At 38.9% G+C, this 23358-nt stretch overlaps 1 protein-coding gene across 1 annotated transcript in view; it reads right to left on the reverse strand.

Moving 5' to 3' along the window:
- Nucleotides 1-23358, reverse strand: part of NTN3 (netrin 3) — a 204790-nt gene that overhangs the window by 4991 nt on the left and 176441 nt on the right. Inside the window, exon 6 of the mRNA XM_053695263.1 lies at nt 8310-8384. Coding sequence (XP_053551238.1) covers nt 8310-8384 — 75 coding nt within the window. The remainder of the gene's footprint in view (nt 1-8309; nt 8385-23358) is intronic.

Here is a 23358-nt window from a genome sequence, read left to right on the forward strand (position 1 = left end):
TAATATGTTCTGTATATATTATAGGGATGTACAATCTGATCCTTTGTGACAATACGAATGCGGAAGTAAGCAGCGATCCTGTAAAAGATCCCCACACTAAGATCTGCGCAAATCACATCTTAGAGTGGGGATCTTTTGCAAGAATCAATCCGGCTTTGAAAATATCCGAAGGGAACGAGCCACTGCTTACTTCTATAATAGCTTAGTGATATAAATAAAAGTTTATTAAAGTTCCTATTTCATTTATCAAAATTGCAATATAGATGTTTAAAATTTAAAAAAACAGAACTAAAACACATAGGCCTAGATTCTAATTGTAAGGAATTTCTAATGATTTTTGATACGTTTCTAAGCCATTCCAATCTGCCATTTAAATGAAAAAAAAAACATTGAATTAGAAAACAATGTAATAGCAAATATAGTTAAACACACATAGGGACAGATTTATTATGTTCGGGCGGACATGATCCGCTGTAGTGGATCATGTTCGCCCGACATAGCATATGCTGTCAGCATTTATCGGTCGGCATTTATCATTGCACAAGCATTTTGTGTGAAATGCTTGGGCAATACCGCCCCCTGCACATTCATGGCCAATCGGCCGCTAGCAGGGGGTGTCAATCATCTTAATTGTATACCTCTGAGGTTGTGGATGAGTTAAGGAGCAGTGGTCTTAAGACTGCTGCTTCTTAACTTTAGTTTCTAGCGAGCCTGAAGTATAGTGTATAATTGTCACCTATATATGGGGTTAAATAGTGTATAATTGTCACCTATATGTGTGATTACATGGGGCCCAATCCGATATAAATCGTCGCCCGCAAAAGCCGGCGACGCCAAAATTTGCGCTGGTTTGGTATCACGTATACGGCGTAACATAGAAGTTACGCTCGTATATTTCTGCCTTCGGACGTAGTTTTTTGGCCCAAAGACAGGTATACCAAACCAGCGCAGCTTACGTGGCGAAAATGGAGAAATCTTACTCCATTTTCGCCTTGCCACAAATTGCAGGTGTAGTAAGCCTTACGCTGTGTATTGGAGCCCCGTAAGTCCCTAAACTAGCTGACAAATAAAACCTAACACTTAACGCATGCGCAATGTCTATCTACCTATCAACCGCGAACTGCAAAATAAAACCTAACACCTAACGCATGCGCATTGTCTACCTGTCAACCGCGATCCCCCGCCGCAATCCCTAATAAAGTGTTTAACCCCTAGACCGCCGCTCCCGGACCCCGCCACCACTTACATTAAATGTCTAACCCCCTAATGTGAGCCCCCTACACCTTCGCCACCTACATTAAAATTATTAACCCCTAATCTAATCCCCCTACACCGCCGCCATCTATATTACAATTATTACCCCCCTAATGTGAGCCCCCTACCCCGCCACCACCTATATTAAATATATTAACCCCTAATCTAATCCCCCTACACCACCGCCACTTATATTAAATATATTACCCCCTAATCTAATCCCCCTACACCGCCGCGTAAATTAAATATATTAACCCCTAATCTAATCCCCCTACACCGCCGCCACCTATATTAACTATATTAACCCTAATTATATTAGGGTTAATATAGTTAATATAGTTATTATATTATATACAAAAACCTGTCACAGGAGCGAGCTGCACTTAGTGCTATGGCGTGGTCGGGCCGGGCTGTGACTATACAGCTGGCCCGATGCGCTGACTAAATATTACAGACCCGCTCAGCAGAGAGCAGAGAGCGGGTCTGTAAAAGCGCTGTCATTTTTACATTTTAAAAGGTAAAAAAGGGTTTTATGGCTATAGCACCTAAATAATGTTATATAATTCTGCACTATGTGCAGAATTATATAACATTATTTTTAAGGTTTACTGTCCCTTTAATATAGTTATTATATTATATATATTAACTATATTAACCCTATCTAACTCTAACACCCCTAACTTAATTATTATTAAAATAAATTTAAATAATATTAATAATATTAACTAAATTATTCCTATTTAAAACTAAATACTTACCTATAAAATAAACCCTAAGATAGCTACAATATAATTAATAATTACATTGTAGCTATTTTAGGGTTTATATTTATTTTACAGGTAACTTGGTATTTATTTTAACTAGGTACAATAGCTATTAAATAGTTAATAACTATTTAATAGCTACCTAGTTAAAATAATTACCAATTTACCTGTAAAATAAATCCTAACCTAAGTTACAAATACACCTACACTATCAATAAATTAATTAAATAAACTACAAATATCTAAACTAAAATACAATTAAATACACTAAACTAAACAAAAAATAAAAAAAGATTACAAGATTTTTAAGCTAATTACACCTATTTTAAGCCCCCTAATAAAATAACAAAGCCCCCCAAAATAAAAAATGTCCCTACCCTAATCTAAATTACAAAAGTAATCAGCTCTATTACCAGCCCTTAAAAGGGCCTTTTGTGGGGCATTGCCCCAAAGTAATCAGCTCTTTTACCTGTAAAAAAAACAACAACCCCCCCCCATTACAACCCACCACCCACATACCCCTACTCTAACCCACCCAATCCCCCCTTAAAAAACCTAAGTCTAACCCCCAAGTGCTCCTTACCTGTCCTGAAGACCGGCGGAGAAGGTCCTGTTCCAGGAGGAGAAGTCTTCTTCCAGGCGGCGACCTCTTCTTCTTCCAGGATCTAGGTGGCGTGGAGCGGAGGAGTTGAAGACCGATGACCGCGGAGCTGAAGACCGTCCATCTGGAACTGAAGACCGGCGATGCTGGAATTGAAGATCGGCAACGCTGGAACTGAAGACCGCTGGAACTGAAGACCGGAGCCGGAGCGTGGAGGATCCTCGTCATACGATCACCGCCGTACACTGAATAGGAATTCAAGGTACGCGATTAAAAATGGCGCCTCTTGAATTCCTATTGGCTGATTTGAGCCTTCAAATTCAAATCAGCCAATCGGATGTGAGCTACTTTAATTCTATCCAGCGGACTTCAGGTCCAGCGTCGCCGATCTTCAGTTCCAGCATCGTCGGTCTTCAGTTCCAGATGGACGGTCTTCAGCTCCGCGGTCATCGGTCTTCAACTCCTCCGCGCCGGCTGGATCTTGGAAGAAGAAGAGGTCGCCGTCTGGAAGAAGACTTCTCCGCCTGGAACAGGACCTTCTCCGCCGGTCTTCAGGACAGGTAAGGAGCACTTGGGGGTTAGACTTAGGTTTTTTAAGGGGGGATTGGGTGGGTTAGAGTAGGGGTATGTGGGTGGTGGGTTGTAATGGGGAGGGGGTTGTTGTTTTTTTTACAGGCAAAAGAGCTGATTACTTTGTGACAATGCCCCGCAAAAAGCCCTTTTAAGGGCTGGTAAAAGAGCTGGTTACTTTGGGGCAATTCCCCCGCAAAAAGCCCTTTTAAGGGCTGGTAATAGAGCTGGTTACTATGGGGCAATGCCACGCAAAAAGCCCTTTTCAGGGCTATTTGTAGGGTTAGACTTAGGTTTAGTGGTACGGAAATTTTAGTATTTTAGGGGTTAATAAATTTAATATAGGTGGCGGCGGTATAGGGGGATTAGATTAGGGGTTAATAATTTTAATATAGGTGGCGGCAGTGTAAGGGGGTCAAATTAGGGGGTAGTACATATAATATAGGTGGCGGCGGTGTAGGAGGCTCACATTAGGGGTTAATATAGTTTAAATAGGTGGCGGCGGTGTAGGCGGCTCACATTAGGGGTTAATATAGCTTAAATAGGTGGCGGCGGTGTAGGGGGATCATATTAGGGGGTAATATAGTTTAAATAGGTGGCGTCGGTGTATGTATGTATGTGTGTATATGTATCTGTGTATGTATGTATGTGTGTATATGTATCTGTGTATGTATGTATGTGTGTATATGTATCGGTGTATGTATGTGTGTATATGTATCTGTGTATGTATGTATGTGTGTATGCATGTATGTGTGTATGTATGTATGTGTGTATACGTACCTGTGTGTATGTGTATGTGTGTATATGTATCTGTGTATGTATGTATGTATGTATGTATGTGTGTATATGTATCTGTGTATGTATGTATGTATGTATGTATGTGTGTATGTATGTGTGTATATGTATCTGTGTATGTATGTGTGTATATGTATCTCTGTATGCATGTATGTATGTATATGTATGTGTGTATGTATGTATGTGTGTATGTATGTGTGTATGTATGTGTGTGTGTATATGTATCTGTGTATGTATGTATGTGTGTATGTATGTATGTGTGTATGTATGTGTGTATGTATGTATGTGTGTATATGTATCTGTGTATGTATCTGTGTATATGTATCTCTGTATGCATGTATGTATGTATATGTATGTGTGTATGTATGTATGTGTGTATGTATGTGTGTATGTATGTGTGTGTGTATATGTATCTGTGTATGTATGTATGTATGTGTGTATGTATGTATGTGTGTATGTATGCATGTGTGTATACGTACCTGTGTGTATGTGTATGTGTGTATATGTATCTGTGTATGTATGTATGTGTATATGTATCTGTGTTTGTAAGTATGTGTATATGTATCTATGTATGTATGTATGTGTGTATGTATGTATATATGTATGTGTGTATATGTATCTGTGTATGTATGTATGTGTATGTATCTCTGTGTATGTATGTATGTGTGTATATGTATCTGTGTGTATGTGTGTATATGTATCTGTGTATGTATGTATGTGTATATGTATCTCTGTTTGTATGTATGTGTGTATATGTATCTGTGTTTGTATGTATGTGTGTATGTATATATGTATGTATGTGTGTATATGTATGTGTGTATGTATGTGTGTATGTATGTATGTATGTGTGTATATGTATCTGTGTATGTATGTATGTGTGTATATGTATCTGTGTATGTATGTGTGTATATGTATCTGTGTATGCATATATGTGTGTATATGTATCTGTTTATGTATGTATGTGTGTATATTTATCTGTGTATGTATGTATCTGTGTATATATGTATCTGTGTGTATATGTATCTATATATGTATGTATGTGTGTATATTTATCTGTGTGTGTATATATCTGTGTGTATATGTATATGTATCTGTGTGTATATGTATGTGTGTATATGTATCTGTGTGTATATGTATCTTTGTATATATGGATGTGTGTATATGTATCTGTGTATGTATATATGTGTGTATGTATGCATGTGTGTATATGTATCTGCGTATGTATGTATGTGTATTTGTTTATATATGTATCTGTGTATATATGCATGTGTGTATATGTATCTGTGTATGTATGTATGTGTGTATATGTATCTGTGTATGTATGCATGTGTGTGTATGTATCTGTGTATGTATGCATGTGTGTATATGTATCTGTGTATGTATGTATGTATGTGTGTATATGTATCTGTATATGTATCTGTGTATTTGTGTATATGTATCTTTGTATGTATGCATCTGTGTATATGTATATGTGTGTATATGTATCTGTGTATATATGTATCTGTGTGTATATGTATCTGTGTGTATATGTATGTGTGTATATGTATCTGTGTGTATATGTATCTGTGTGTATATAGATCTTCGTGTATATGTATTTGTGTGTGTATGTGTGTGTGTATATGCATCTGTGTATGTATGTATGTGTGTATATGTATCTGTGTGTGTATGTATGTATGTGTGAATATGTATTTGTGTATGTATGTGTGTATATGTATCTGTGCATGTATGTGTGTATATGTATCTGTGTTTTTATGTATGTGCGTATATGTGTATGTATGCATGTGTGAAGTGTTTATACTTAGCTTTCATTAAAATAGTATATCACAGAACTACAGGAAGAATCCACTACTTGTGCACCATCAAGTTAGCGCTCGAGCGATATCCAACATGACTTTTACTGTGCCCCCATAGAAGTCTAATTATATGAGATATTTAGCGCACTTGTACTATCTGACATGCAGATCTTAGTGCGCCCTAGCCTATCACAAAATAGTTTTGGAGTTTTAATATGAGCACAAAAATATAGGCACTATTGATTGTGCTTAAGTAGTGTTAATACACAATGGTTGTAATATTTTTAAACTCCATTTGTAATCTAGGCTTTTATGGGGAGATTAATATGAGTTTAATGTTCTTTAAAAACTTACATACATTGCATGAAATACTAGTAGAGTATAGTTTACTTTGGGCAATCTAAAAATCTTTTTAAACCATCCCCTCTATAATGCTTTCTCCTTGTATGATGTGATAATAACTCTTATTACCAGGTCATGTGCCCAACAATCCCAGCACAGGTTATCTGGTCACTAAATATAACTGCCACGTTTATACAAGAATTAGTGGCTGCCCAGTTGGAAAATTCTTCCAAAGGACAATTTTATATAAATATCTTTATCAGTTGTGTTCGGTTTAACTGAAAACCTCTCAGACACTGTGACATAATTAATAAAGGTGTTTAGCTGAATTTTAATTGAATACATTTGAAAAATATGTTTAAAGTTAATATTGAAGGACGTCACCAAATCTAGTGTCATTTGGATGGCTGTCAAGAAATATTAGGAACTGCTGATATAATGTATCGTTTTACACAGTATGTAATTTATTGGCGTACCACTACTGATCTTTTTTACTCCGCAAAATAACGATCTCGTATTTGCTATGTTTCTATCAATAATCTATAAGATTAAATTTAAAATTTCTGTCACTATTATGTAAAGTGAGACGTGGATTTCAGCATTAGGTATAGAGTGTAAGTTCACACAGACCTCATTATAGATCTGCTATCTAAAAGGACTTAGCATCCAAAGCACATACTGTTGCTTGTTTGGACTAAGGGAGGTAACAGGGACTGAGGTTATGGTATGAAACGGCTACCCCCCACTTCCAAAATGCTCTATTTATCAACGGGGTGTCTTTGTCCTGTTGACAGGGACAGCTTGGGGAGGTCTGGTTCAGATTCTCTCGCCTCCCAGACTCAAAACGCCTCCTCTATTCTCCACACGCCAAGAGCCCCTGCCATATATCAATGTGTTGCTTCCCCTCTGCGCTCAGGAAGAATGGTCGCCATGTCACACTGATTAGAGGCCATCAGTAGCCATCCAATGGCATCACAGCCAGGTGATTATTAGCATCTAATTAGCATACTGTATCCTCCCATGGATAGTTGATTTTTTTTGTCCAGGGAGGCAATATCCTTTTTAACATTTCTGGCAGACAGAAAAAAGGAAATGAATAAAAAGGAAGAGAATGTGAGAAAGAAAGAGGCAGAATGCAAACCATGAATTAACCTGCCATAGTGGTTTCTCCTCTCTCACCCTAATGAGGACATAATCCTTTTGTAGCACAACAGTGTCAACCTTATCTGTGCCTCTCTTGTGCTGGTGGATCTGAATTCTCTGCTAGTTAAAAGGCCAACGACAGGACACACAGATCTATACAAGAAAATCCCCAAACATTTACATCTGCAAATGTATATACATACATGTACAGAAATGTATCTACATATACAATAGGCTTAGACACACATACACAAACATACATCCACACTCACCATCTGCGCCAACAATCACGCTGACAATTGTATTCAAACCACCCTCTCTACCAATATTTACTTTATCCTCTGCACCCAATTCATTATAACTTCTGCACCCATACTCACATTTGCCCTCCGCCTTAGAGCTGGCTGTTATGTCTAACTAACCCATATACCTGTAATCTAAATGCCCTCTACACCTACGTCTTACAGATCCTACTACCAAGCACAATATTGCAGATATACCCTCCACCAGGGGTCAAGTTCTACAAAAAAAAGTGTGGGAACTCACCAAGACTTCCACTTCTCTCACAATTAATATTTGATATACACACACACACACCGATTATATTCGATTGGGCGGATTGATGTCCGCAGCCTCAGAGGCAGAGGACGAGTTAAAGAGCAGCGGCCTTAAGACCGCTGCTTCTTAACTCCTGTTTCCCGAAAGCTTGAAGGCTCGTGCGGAAACAGGTGCACTAGGAACCATTCAAGCTTGTTAAATCTTCCCCAAAGTGTGACTTGACTAGACACTAGAAACCATTAAAAGCAGCCCACCGGGAAATATCCTGGTAGGCCAATCCGGCCTTGCCCTTGTTACCAAAATCACTAAGCCCTCCATTTTCGGGGGATTCTCTAAATATTTGATAACATTCTATTTACTAAAAAAAAAAAAAAAAAAGAACTAAACTGCAGCGCTAGATTACTATACACAGTCAGAGTTATCTGCTTCCTTGTTATGGTCTGCTACCACATTCTCCCTCATCCCTAACAAACATACACTGATCCTTACCGTAATCCTTCTTACAGTATTTCTTCAGGTTGATTTTGTAGTTTCCTTTGGGAGGTTTGCAGTACTGCTCGCAATCTAATAATAAAAAACAAAAAACAATATGCAGTTATTAGCAACAAATTGAAATCAGAGATGCAGGTATCTATCTGCCTGCTCAAGTCCATACATTATATAAATTATGAGGTGCTCACAGTACCCACTGCTGGTAAACAGTGTTTGTGCGTAAGCGAAAACACGCTAAATAGCGCACCACTTGTAATCTAGCCCATAATATTTTGATCTTGGAGCTAAATTTCTCTAAAATTACTGATTTATTTGATTTGAACTATCCTTTAATGCCTGTATCCCTACAAAATATTATTCAAATTTATTTAGAAGGTTTGGCTGCAGGAGCAATAATAGTTTAATATATTTTTTTAAATGTGCCAGAACTACAGAACAATTTATTTTAATGTGGTGGCTGTTTTTTGAGCCTATTAGTAAAAAATCTAGATAATTAAATAAATATCAGACTGGATCAAGAAAATTTAAATATAACAGTAAAAAATTAAGCTTCTATAAGACTTTAATTACAACAAAATTAATAAGACATTAACGGCTAGATTACGAGTTTTGCGGTAAGAGCTGCTTGGTGCTAACTTGCAAGTTATTGTCACCGCTCACCTCACTCTAGCGCTGCTATTATAGGTTTGAAAAAACCCGGCGTTAGCAGGCAATATGGCAGCGTTGAGCAAAATTGAGCTTCATACCGCACTCCAATACCAGCGCTGCTTTGAGCTGGTTTTACATGCTCGTGCACGATTTCCCCATAGACGATTTCCCCCATAGAGCCGGATAAAAAAAAGCCTAACACCTGCAATAAAGGAGCGTAAAGCTCCGTAACGCAGCCCCATTGATTCCTATGGGGAAATAAAAAATTATGTTTACACCTAACACCCTAACATAAACCCTGAGTCTAAACACCCCTAATCTGCTGCCCCGACATCGCCGACACCTACATTACACTTATTAACCCCTAATCTGCTGGCCCTGACATCGCCGACACCTACCTACACCTATTAACCCCTAATCTGCTGCCCCAAATGTCGCCGCAACCTACCTACACTTATTAACCCCTAATCTGCCGCCCCAACATCGCCGCCACCTACATTACACTTATTAACCCCCAATCTAGCGCCCCCACGTCGCCGCTACTATACTAAAGTTAATAACCCCTAACCCTAAGTCTAACCCTAACGTAACCCTAACCCTAACACCCACTAACTTTAATGTAATTAAAATAAATCTAAATAAAACCTACTATTAATAACTAAATAATTCCTATTTAAAATTAAACACTTACCTATAAAATAAACCCTAAGCTAGCTACAATATAACTAATAGTTATATTGTATCTATCTTAGGTTTTATTTTTATTTTACAGGTAAGTTTGTATTTATGTTAACTAGGTAGAATAGTTAGTAAATAGTTATTAACTATTTACTAACTACCTAGCTAAAATAAATACAAATTTACCTGTAAAATAAAACCTAACCTGACTTACACTAAAACCTAACCTTACACTACAATTAAATCAATTACATTAATTAAATACAATTAACTAAATTACACAAAATAAAAAAGAAATTATCAAATATTTAAACTAATTACACCTAATGTAATAGCCCTATCAAAATAAAAAAGCCCCCCCCAAAATAAAAAAAAACCCTAGCCTAAACTAAACTGCCAATATCCCTTAAAAGGGCCTTTTGCGGGGCATTGCCCCAAAGAAATCAGCTCTTTTACCTGTAAAAAAAATACAAACACCACCCCAACAGTAAAACCCACCACCCACACAACCAAACCCCACAAATAAAAACCTATCTAAAAAAACCTAAGCTCCCCATTGCCCTGAAAAGGGCATTTAGATGGGCATTGCCCTTAAAAGGGCATTTAGCACTTTTTCTGCCCAAACCCTAAGCTAAAAATAAAACCCACCCAATAAACCCTTAAAAAAACCTAACACTAACCCCCGAAGATCCACTTACAGTTTTTGAAGACCTGACATCCATCCTCAACGAAGCGGCAGAAGTCCTCAGTGAAGCCGGCAGAAGTCTTCATCCAAGCGAGTCGAAGTCTTCATCCAAGCCGGCAGAAGTCTTCATCCACACGGCATCTTCTATCTTCATTAATCCGGCGCGGAGCGGCTCCATCTTCAAGACATCCGGCACGGAGCATCCTCTTCTTTGGACGGCTCTTCTCGAATGAAGGTTTCTTTAAGTGACATCATCCAAGATGGCGTCCCTTGAATTCCGATTGGCTGATAGAATTCTATCAGCCATTCGGAATTAAAGGTGAAAATATCCTATTGGCTGATGCAATCAGCCAATAGGATTGAGCTCGCATTCTATTGGCTGTTCCAATCAGCCAATAGAATGCAAGCTCAATCCTATTGGCTGATTAGATCAACCAATAGGATTGAAGCTCAATCCTATTGGCTGATTGCATCAGCCAATAGGATTTTTTCACCTTTAATTCCGATTGGCTGATAGAAATCTATCAGCCAATCGGAATTCAAGGGACGCCATCTTGGATAACGTCACTTAAAGGAACCTTCATTCTTCAGAAGACGTCGAAAGAAGAGGATGCTCTGCGCCAGATGTCTTGAAGATGGAGCCGCTCCGCGCTGGATGGATGAAGATAGAAGATGCCGTCTGGATGAAGACTTCGGCCCGCTTGGATGAAGACTTTTGCTGAGGACTTCTGCCGTTTCGTTGAGGATGGATGTCGGGTCTTCAAAAACTGTAAGTGGATATTCAGGGGTTAGTGTTAGTTTTTTTTTTTTAAAGGGACAGTCTAGGCCAAAATAAACTTTCATGATTCAGATAGAGCATGTAATTTTAAACAATTTTCCACTTTACTTTTATCACCAATTTTGCTTTGTTCTCTTGGTATTCTTAGTTGAAAGCTTAACTTAGGAGGTTCATATGCTAATTTCTTAGACCTTGAAGCCCACCTCTTTCAGATTGCATTTTAACAGTTTTTCACCACTAGAGGGTGTTAGTTCAAGTATTTCATATAGATAACACTGTGCTCGTGCACGTGAAGTTATCTGGGAGCAGGCACTGATTGGCTAGACTGCAAGTCTGTCAAAAAAACTGAAAAAAGGGGCAGTTTGCAGAGGCTTAGATACAAGATAATCACAGTGGTTAAAAGTATATTAGTATAACTGTGTTGGTTATGCAAAACTGGGAAATGGGTAATAAAGGGATTATCTATCTTTTAAAACAATAAAAATTCTGGTGTAGACTGTCCCTTTAAGGGTTTATTGGGTGGGTTTTATTTTTAGCTTAGGGTTTGGGCAGAAAAAGAGCTAAATGCCTTTTTAAGGGCAATGCCCATCCAAATGCCCTTTTCAGGGCAATGGTGAGCTTAGGTTTTTTAGGTAGGTTTTTATTTGGGGGGTTTGGTTGTGTGGGTGGTGGGTTTTAATGTTAGGGGGGTGTTTGTATTTCTTTGGGGCAATGCCCCGCAAAAGGCCCTTTTAAGGACTATTGGCAGTTTAGTTTAGGCTAGGGGTTTTTAATTTAGTTAATGTAATTTATTTAATTGTAGTGTAACGTTAGGTGTTAGTGTAAGACAGGTTAGGTTTTATTTTACAGGTAAATTTGTATTTATCTTAACTAGGTAGTTAGTAAATAGTTAATAACTATTTACTAACTAGTCTACCTAGTTAAAATAAATACAAACTTACCTGTGAAATAAAAATAAAACCTAAGATAGATACAATGGGGCCTATCTATCAAGCTCCAAATGGAGCTTGAGGGCCGTGTTTCTAGAGAGTCTTCAGACTCGCCAGAAAAAGCAGTTATGAAGCAGCTGTCTAAAGACCGCTGCTCCATAACCCTGTCCGCCTGCTCTGAGCAGGCGGACAGGAATCGCCGGAATTCAACCCGATCGAATACGATCGGGTTGATTGACACCTCCCTGCTGGCGGCCAATTGGCCGCGAGTCAGCAGGGGGCGGCGTTGCACCAGCAGCTCTTGTGAGCTGCTGGTGCAATGCTGAATACGGAGAGGGTATTGCTCTCCGCATTCAGCGAGGTCTTGCGGACCTGATCCACACTGTCGGATCAGGTGCGCAAGACCTTTCATAAATAGAGGCCAATGTAACTATTAGTTATATTGTAGCTAGCTTAGGGTTTATTTTATAGGTAAGTAATTAGTTTTAAATAGGAATTATTTAGTTATTAATAGTAGGTTTTATTTAGATTTATTTTAATTACATTGAAGTTAGGGGTGTTAGGGTTAGACTTAGGGTTAGGTTTAGGGGTTAATAACTTTAGTATAGTGGCGGCGATTTTGGGGGCAGAAGATTAGGGGTTAATAACAGTAATGTAGGTTGCGGCAATGTTAGGGACAGCAGATTAGGGGTTAATAATATTTAACTAGCGTTTGTGATGTGGGAGAAAGGCGGTTTAGGGGTTAATATGTTTATTATAGTGGCGGCGATGTCGGGAGCGGCAGATTAGGGGTTAATCATTTTATTTTAGTGTTTGCGATGCGGGAGGGCCTCGGTTTAGGGGTTAATAGGTAGTTTATGGGTGTTAGTGTACTTTTTAGCACTTTAGTTATGAGTTTTATGTTACGGCTTTGTAGCGTAAAACTCATAACTACTGACTTTCAGTTTACGGTATGGATCTTGACGGTATAGGGTGTACCGCTCACTTTTTGGCCTCCCAGGCAGACTCGTAATACCGGCGCAAAGGAAGTCCCATTGAAAAAGGACTTTTGGAAAGCTGCGGTAGTTACATTGCGTTACGGCCAAAAAAGTGTGCAGTACAGCTGTACCTGCAAAACTCGTAATACCAGCGGTAGTGAAAAAGAGCCTTAACGCTGCTTTTTCACTCATACCGCAAAACTCATAATCTAGCCGTAAAGTATTTATTTTTCTTTGACATATCTAAAATGAATTAAAGGGACATGAAACCCAAAATTGTTCTTTCATGATTCAGATAGATCATACACTTTTAACAGATTTTCCAAGTAACTTCTATTATTTAATTTCCTTCATTCCCTTAGTATCCTTTGTTGAAGGAGTAGTAATGCACTGCTGTGAGCTAGCTGAAAGCCAATGAAAGAGACATATATGTGCAGCAACTAATCAACAGCTTTTTAGCCTACCTAGGATTAGGCTTGAGGGCCTGTGTTTCTGGCGAGCCTGTGGGCTCGCCAGAAACAGCAGTTATGAAGCAGCAGTCTAAAGACCGCTGCTTCATAACCCTGTCCGCCTGCTCTGAGCAGGCGGACATACATCGCCGAAAATCAACCCGATCGAGTACGATCAGGTTGATTGACACCTCCCTGCTGGCGGACAATTGGCGGCGATTCTGCAGGGGGGGCTGCTGGTGCAATGCTGAATACGGAGAGCGTATTGCTCTCAGCATTCAGCGAGGTCTGGCGGACCTGATCCGCACTGTCGGATCAAGTCCGCCAGACCTTTGATAAATATCCCCCTCTATCTGAATCACGAAAGGATTAATGGGTTTATGTCCCTTTCAAAATTTTAATACATGGATGTTCCTGTGATGAAAAATAAACAATTGTTGTTGTTATGATTATGGGTTGTATAACTGTCTACAATTAGAACTGTGTGTGTGTGTGGGGGGGGGGGGTTATTTTTTTTTTATAAATGTAAAATGCTTTAAAGGGATACAGAGCTAATTTTTTCTTCCAATTATTTTTTCAGATAGATGTTGAAATTTCAAGCAACTTTCTAATTTACTCCTATTATCAATTTTTTTTCGTTTTCTTGCTATCTTTTGTTTGAAAAAGCAGGAATGTAAGTTTACGATCCATCCCATCTTTGGTTCAGCACCTGGGTAGCGCTTCCATCCTGATTGGTGGCTAAATGTAGCCACCAATCAGCAAGTGCTATCCAGGGTGCTAAATCAAAAATGGTCCGGCTCCTATACTTACATTCCTGCTTTTTAAAATAAAGATACCAAGAGAACGAAGAAAAATTAATAATAGGAGTAAATAAGAAATTTGCTTAAAATGACATGCTCTATCTGAATCATAGAAGAAAAAAATTGGCTTCAGTGTCCCTTTAATATTAACTTTTTGATGAAAATATATTCTTAACATGTCTAAATATGTTTTTATCACTTTTCGAATACAAAATCTAATGCTCTGAAACTCACAAAAGTATCATAAAGGTACAGATAGAAGCTGCAAGTAAATTCTACTATTCCATCACTGCGAAACAGAAAGTAGATTCCATTCCAGTATATAAGCTTATCAACACTTTGGGGTATATTTATTAATGTGCGAGCGGTCATGATACGATGTAGCGTATCATGTCCGCTGGCGCTGCACATCGATAAATGCCGACAGCATAAAATGCCGACAGCATACGCGGTCTGCATTTATCAATGCACCAGCAGTTATTGTGAACTGTTGGTGCAGTGCCGCCCCAATCGGCCGCTAGCAGGGGGTGTCAATCAACCCGCTGCTTCATAACTGCTGTTTCCGGCGAGCCTGGAAACGAACTTGATAAATCTGCCCCTAAGTCTACAAAACTGTCCACTGATGTATTTGAGGACGACTGAAGATAAATTTCTTTATTAGCTTTTCAACTGGAATAGAATTTAAATAGTGTCAAAGCAGTCAATATTTAAATGCTATAATAAGTTTCCATACTGTTTAAAATAAAACTTTACAAAACCAGTTACAACTGTAAAGAAAAAAAAAACAGATTTTGTTAAAAGAAAAATGATTAATAAAATGTAATTGTGAAATACATTGTGACTTATAAAAAGCAGTGTTTACTATCTATACTAAAAGAAGTGCAAATTCCAAACTGACCTCTGGACTTTAGTGTAAAGCACCAGGGTTTACAATTCAATGGAAACTTTAACTAGACATCAAGTATCACATCCTGCAATTCCACTAAACCTATGTGGGTTTTTAATCATTTTTAAATTGGGGACTCCTGATACCCACATCTTAAAAATGAATTAAAATGTCAAATGACCTCTCCCAGCACACTTAGGATTCACATCTATAATATTGGGACCTTCCAGTGGCATTCAGGACCTCTGAGATACCCCTGCCTTATTCCTATTTATACAAAAGACCATGAAAGATTAAAGATGTCCATGGTACCTAATTTTCACCCTTTTATATGGTGACAATGCAAATAATTTTTTTTACGCCAGACACCCAAGTCACCTTGGTGATTTTATAAGCTGGCAATACTCATGTCCCTTGTCTTAGGGGCTTTCCTTAATAGGTAAGTGGCATAGTTAGGAGGTCCATATAATTTTTCACAAGTCCCTCAAATATACAGGGGCAGGTCTGAGTGTGGCAGGGGTCACAAAAAATCCCTCAGGGAACTGTATTTATTTAGACCTCAACCCCATGTGGTTGGTTCATTTTTGGTTCTCACATGACAGTGAGCACAAGGTTGTCCCTAGGTCTATCTGATTTATTGTGTCCATAACATTGATGGTGCTTTTCTTTTGAATACAGACTGAAATATCTTCTGCGTTGTGTTATCTAGTCCAGTATGCCTAAGTCTGCAAAAAAAAAACTGCCAATACACTTTTCAGAACTAGATAATGGTCAAATGACCTTATCAATCCTAATGATACATAGGGGCCGATTTATCATTTGTCGTACGGACATGATCTGCTGTAGCGTATCATGTCAGTCCGACATCGCTGAATGCCGACAGCATATGCTGTCAGCATTTATCATTGCTCAAGCATTTCTTGTGAAATGCTTGTGCGATACCGCCCATTGCACATTTGCTGCCAATCGGCTGCTAGCAGGGGATGTCAATCATCCCGATCATATCTGATTGGGATGATTGCGCTCTGCCACCTCAGAGGGGGCGGACGAGTTAAGGAGCAGCGGTCTTATGACTGCTGTTTCTTAACTGATGTTTCCGGCAATGCTGCTTGATAAATGTGCCCCTTAATGTGTGTTTGTGTGTTTATATGTGTGTCTTTATCTGTGTATGTGTATATGTGTGTTTGTGTGTATATACAGGGAGTGCAGAATTATTAGGCAAGTTGTATTTTTGAGGATTAATTTTATTATTGAACAACAACCATGTTCTCAATGAACCCAAAAAACTCATTAATATCAAAGCTGAATAGTTTTGGAAGTAGTTTTTAGTTTGTTTTTAGTTATAGCTATTTTAGGGGGATATCTGTGTGTGCAGGTGACTATTACTGTGCATAATTATTAGGCAACTTAACAAAAAACAAATATATACCCATTTCAATTATTTATTTTTACCAGTGAAACCAATATAACATCTCAACATTCACAAATATACATTTCTGACATTCAAAAACAAAACAAAAACAAATCAGTGACCAATATAGCCACCTTTCTTTGCAAGGACACTCAAAAGCCTGCCATCCATGTATTCTGTCAGTGTTTTGATCTGTTCACCATCAACATTGCGTGCAGCAGCAACCACAGCCTCCCAGACACTGTTCAGAGAGGTGTACTGTTTTCCCTCCTTGTAAATCTCACATTTGATGATGGACCACAGGTTCTCAATGGGGTTCAGATCAGGTGAACAAGGAGGCCATGTCATTAGATTTTCTTCTTTTATACCCTTTCTTGCCAGCCACGCTGTGGAGTACTTGGACGCGTGTGATGGAGCATTGTCCTGCATGAAAATCATGTTTTTCTTGAAGGATGCAGACTTCTTCCTGTACCACTGCTTGAAGAAGGTGTCTTCCAGAAACTGGCAGTAGGACTGGGAGTTGAGCTTGACTCCATCCTCAACCCGAAAAGGCCCCACAAGCTCATCTTTGATGATACCAGCCCAAACCAATACTCCACCTCCACCTTGCTGGCATCTGAGTCGGACTGGAGCTCTCTACCCTTTATCAATCCAGCCACGGGCCCATCCATCTGGCCCATCAGACTCACTCTCATTTCATCAGTCCATAAAACCTTAGAAAAATCAGTCTTGAGATATTTCTTGGCCCAGTCTTGACATCTCAGCTTGTGTGTCTTGTTCAGTGGTGGTCGTCTTTCAGCCTTTCTTACCTTGGCCATGTCTCTGAGTATTGCACACCTTGTGCTTTTGGGCACTCCAGTGATGTTGCAGCTCTGAAATATGGCCAAACTGGTGGCAAGTGGCATCTTGGCAGCTGCACGCTTGACTTTTCTCAGTTCATGGGCAGTTATTTTGCGCCTTGCTTTTTCCACACGCTTCTTGCGACCCTGTTGACTATTTTGAATGAATCGCTTGATTGTTCGATGATCACGCTTCAGAAGCTTTGCAATTTTAAGAGTGCTGCATCCCTCTGCAAGATATCTCACTATTTTTGACTTTTCTGAGCCTGTCAAGTCCTTCTTTTGACCCATTTTGCCAAAGGAAAGGAAGTTGCCTAATAATTATGCACACCTGATATAGGGTGTTGATGTCATTAGACCACACCCCTTCTCATTACAGAGATGCACATCACCTAATATGCTTAATTGGTAGTAGGCTTTCGAGCCTATACAGCTTGGAGTAAGACAACATGCATAAAGAGGATGATGTGGTCAAAATACTCATTTGCCTAATAATTCTGCACTCCCTGTATATGTATGTGTTTTTGTGTGTGCGTGTGTGTGTGCACACATGTGTATGCGTTTGTATGTATAAAAGTGTGTGTGTGCGCATGTGTATGTGTTTGTATGTATATAAGTGTATCTGTGCGCGCATGTGTATGTGTTTGTATGTATATAAGTGTATGTGTGCGCATGTGTATGTGTTTGTATATATATATAAGTGTGTGTGTGCACATATGTATGTGTTTGTATGTATATAAGTGTGTGTGCGCGCATGTGTATGTGTTTGTATGTATATAAGTGTGTGTGTGCGTATGTGTATGTGTTTGTATGTATATAACTGTGTGTGTGTGTGCATGTGTGTGTGTGTGTGTTTGTGCGTATACGTGTATGTGTTGTGTCTTAACACTGAGTGTACCTTACAATATCCAAAATTCATATCATCTCCTGCCCCCAAAGTTTATAAAATTACCTTTATTTTTTCACTGGGCCCATAGGTACAAAAAAAAAAAACAACGTTTTAAGCCTGCAATAGGCCTTAAGTCATGTTACATTTTGGATTTTGATTGGGATTTGGCAAGTCTTTTTCTGTGCCCCATATATCAGGTGTACTGTCCTACCTTGGATATTTGTACAATATGTCTGACATAATTTGAATCAGTATATTATACATTATATCTATGTTTAACATCTGAAACAAAGTACACCTGGCATTATGTTTGTGTTGATCCAAGATAAATCTGGCTGCATGTGCGCCTGACAGTATACCTGACTGCATGTGTGTGCCTGTCCCAGTACAATCTTATGTGCATTTGTACTTACTTTATATACTAAAGAGAGTGTGCACCAGATATAATGCATCTTACAGTAATTATGTGGTCTGTGTCAATCACAGAGTATATAGTATGTCTGCATCTGAGTGTTACATGTAGTGAACCTGACAGTATGTGTGTGTCTACCAGAGAGTGTAACTGACAGTATGTTTGTATGTACCTAAGTGATTACCCACTGATATCCCTGCATGACAGACATATTAATATTATTCTCTATTGGTTAATAAATATGTCAGTTCATAACCCAAAAATAAAATTGTAAACTGCTGAAATCTGTTTCTAATCCTATCAAACAGGGAAGAGATTAATACCTGACATTTACTAATGTGTCCCGTGGGTGTATGGGTTTTAAGTGCTACTTGTTGAAGAAATGATGGTCTCCCACAATATGCTGTGATCTGAAGACAGGGTAAAAAGACCATCTGTTCTGGGGTGGAGCCGTGCCAAGGTGACACTGTAAATCCTGTCACATGCCAGGCAAGTGCTGGGCACAGGCAGGTACATCTCCTGAGACCAGCTCACTGCTGTGTAGGGAACAATCACCTGGTATAATTCAGATTACAAGGTACTCTAGGGAATCTGATTGTAAGATTAACCATTATACTGCCAGTGTGTGTGGTTACAATGTAACTGTTTGTATATTATTTCTCTGTGTATATCAGTATATGTTAGTATTTATCTAATTTATGCAGTCATTGCATCACTGTGTGTGCATTCTTGTGACAGGATATACCTATGTTAGGGCTAGAAATGAACACTTTTACATTAATCTGTGCGAAATTAAAAATAAAGAAGATAAGGAAAATACAAAGAGCACCATTTAACAAAGCCTTCCGCAAACCTGTCCGCCTGGGATTGCAATACGCTGCCCATATTTATTATTGCACAAGCGTCTGCTTATGCAATTCTGTCCCTGCCCACGCTAGCCCAATGGCACGTGAGTAGGGGCTGTCAATCATCACCCTGGATGAACGGGTCTGGGGTGTTTTAATTCGCCAGCTAAGAGCTGGTATAAAGGTTCGGAAGTCTGATGACTGATCCTTTTTAACTATTGGCTACAAAACAATGTAAGGGTTCAAAGATAAAAAATCTTGCTAGCATGGAAAGAAATATAATAATATTATATAGTAACGTAAATCCAGGACCCAATTTAGAGCAATATTACAAGTTAGAAAATTAGAGTGAACGGATTAGCGGGCGTATTGCAAGTTGAAAGTAAAAATGTATATTGTATTGTAACCATGCTAACTTCTTCTCCACATAAACTTCTATGGGGGAGTGCTAAAAAAAGCCTTATTAATTATTGCTTGCGTGCTAGATAAACTGCGCTGAACCCGAAGATGTGGTATGAATACTTTACATTCCTATGTTCTTCACATAGCAGAAAATGTTCTGTTTATTTAAATAATAATAATAATATATAGATATATAGATAGATGATAGATAGATAGATAGATAGATAGATAAATGAGTATTTGTTTGTAAAATATATATATATATCTAGGGAAAGTGTACTGTTATGACTTGTTTTGCCAGCTGCAAAGTATAAAATGTATGAGAAATATGTTATCACTTTCTGTACACACATATGCCTCTTTATATTATATCTGTCTGTATACCAAAGCCCAATCTTTAGAGAGAACACTGAAAACTAACATTCTATTACTTATCTCTCCTAACTTCCACTGGAAGTGTAATTTTTTTTGCTGGCTATGTTTGCACATCTTTTCTATAGCCAACACTTGAGTATAAAATCTTTCAATATAGGTAGGGATACCACAGGCAAAAATAGCTATTTCAAATGTCGAAATAAAGGTAACTTCGCTATTTGTAAACAATTTAATACACTCCAGCAGGTAAAATGAATCAATGGCAAATGTCCTGTAATTACAAGGAGTCTCTTTAACATATTTTTACGTTGCTATATGTATAACAATATGCCAATGTACAAGCTCAAATTCCTGTCCAACCTCACCAGGTCCTGCTATTCTAGGTAGCATATTAACTAAAAAGGGGAAGGGAGAGAAAGTTTAATTAAATTAGGAAATATTGGAGAGATTGGACAGGGCACTTGGTGAGTTTTGCTCTTTGTGTATCTGGGTATGAACTTCTATTTATCAAAGGTCTGGCGGACCTGATCTGACAGTGCGGATCAGGTCCGCCAGACCTTGCTGAATGTGGAGAGCAATACGCTCTCCGTATTCAGCATTGCACTACCAGCTCTTGTGAGCTGCAGGTGCAACGCCGCCCCCTGCAGATTCGCCGCCAGCAGGGGGTGTCAATCAACCCGATCGTACTCGATCGGGTTGAATTGCAGCGATGTCTGTCCGCCTGCTCAGAGCAGGCGGACAGGTTATGAGGCAGCGGTCTTTAGACCGCTGCTTAATAACTGTTGTTTCTGGCGAGTCTGCAGGCTCGCCAGAAACACGGGCCCTCAAGCTCCATCCGGAACTTGATAAATGGGCCCCATAGACAACACTGCTGGAATCAACAATCTCTGAAACCATGAAATCATTAGCTATAGCTTCATTAATAGTAACAATAGGTTATCTAGTAAAAATAAGTTCATAGTTAGGGTGGCCATATTGCCGCTTTAAACCAGGACACAAATGAAAAATACATATGTCAGGGTTCTTATAATTGAACATTATTCCAAACATTTCTTTAAACAGCCCTGACATATGTATTTTTCATATGCGTATCCATAGTGTACAATAACATAACCCATGCATGAATGTTAGCACTATTGGCTAACGTGGCCACTGAAGAGTTAATCTCCGCAGACCCTGCTCGAACAGTTTAGCTATTGCTCTGTATTAGTCACATGCAGAGCGATTCCCTGGATCCCAGTTTTAAATCCCCCTCTTTCACATGTAAGGGAAATCAGATTACAAATCTTAAAACTAATCACATACCTGAACTTTCTTCTGCTCGTGTACGAGTATGCAGACTGTACACAGGAAGAGCCGAATGGTAAACAGCAAATGAGTGTTTGGGTCATTTTGTATACATTTTTTTAGAGAATGTTTATTTTACATGTTACCATAAAACTATTCATAAATATAAATTACTACAAGTGAAAGTCTGATTTCACAGAACACAATTTCTCAATATTCTTTGATATAGTCTGCCAAGGTTCTAACGTTTCAGGCTGTGAGCTAGACAGAGTCAATGCAAGATATAGCCAAGTGCTTAAAGGGATAGGAAACCCAAACATTTTCTTTTGTAATTCAGATAGAACAAACCATTTTTTAAAAAGTTTTCAATTGACTTCTATTATCAAATTTGCTTTGTTCCCGTGATATTCTGTGTTGAAGAGATACCAAGGTAGGCATCTGGAGCAGTACATGGCAGGAAATAGTGCTGCCCTCTAGTAAATGGATAACATTCTTGCAAAACTGCTGCCATATAGTGCTCTAGAAATGGGCCAATTCCTAAGCACACTGCTTTTCAACAAAAGATATCAATAGAACAAAGACAATGGATAATAGAAGTAAATTAGAAAGTTGTTTAATACCGCATGCTCTATCTGTATCATGGAAGAAAACTGTTGGGTTTCATATCCCTTTAATTTGCTAGATTTTTAGAATTTAACAGGAATTGAAGAGGTTTGCCTTTTTCAATGGAAGATCATATTCGAAAAGTTCTCACTTCAGATATCTTTAGTGAGCATTCATGGCATTAACATGATAACACTGAAAGGTAATAATTACTGCTGCAACACTTTATTTATAAATTATTTTACAATGGGGTCAATTTATTAAAGTCTGGCGGACAAGATATGCAGTAGCGTATCATGTCCGCCAGACATCGCTGAATGCGGACAGCAGACGCTGTCCGTATTCAGCATTGCACAAGCAGTTCTAGTGAACTGCTTGTGCAATACCGACCCCTGCAGATTGGCGGCCAATCAGCCACTAGCAGGGGGTGTCAATCAGCCCGATCGTATAGGATCGGGTGGATTGATATACGCAGCCTCAGAGGTGGCGTATGAGTTAAGGAGCAGCGGTCTACAGACCTGTTTCCTAAAGGCTCGCGCGGAAACAGGGTGAATTTGCCCAATTTGGCCAATAATAAATTGACCCCTATAAATAAAGCAAAATAACTAAAATTTGTGAAAACAGCTGTGCATCGTTGAAATTGAGGCCTGTTCTCTAAGACAAAGGGGTAGTTTATTAAGCAGCGGAGGCTGCTTTCTACGCCTGCAGTTTCTGGCTGGGTGGGAAAGTTAAGAAGCAGCAGTCATAAAACCGATCGGGATGCTTGACACCCCCTGCTAGCGAACGATTGGCCGCAAATGGGCAGGGGGCGGCATTGCACAAGCATTTCACAAGAAATGCTTGTGCAATGATAAGTGCCGATAGCGTATGCTGTCGGCATTCATCGATGTCTGTCGGACATAATTCGCTACAGTGAATCATGTCCGCTCAACATATAATAATTGACCCCAAAAAGTCAGATATAATCATTTTTATCCAGTTTAGATGATTGCCATAACAAGGCAAGTAAAATAAGCAATGGCGGAAAAAGAAAAAAAAATACAGAAGGGAGAGACTTCTGCAGAGAGAACAAGAAAGAAACAGGAAGGAAGAGGTAGAGAAGTTCAAGACGAAAGGAGGAGTTATGGTAACGTAAGGGGGCGGAGCTGCGGAT

Source organism: Bombina bombina, chromosome 11 (assembly GCF_027579735.1).
Source record: "Bombina bombina isolate aBomBom1 chromosome 11, aBomBom1.pri, whole genome shotgun sequence".
Classification (NCBI taxonomy): Eukaryota; Metazoa; Chordata; class Amphibia; order Anura; family Bombinatoridae; genus Bombina; species Bombina bombina.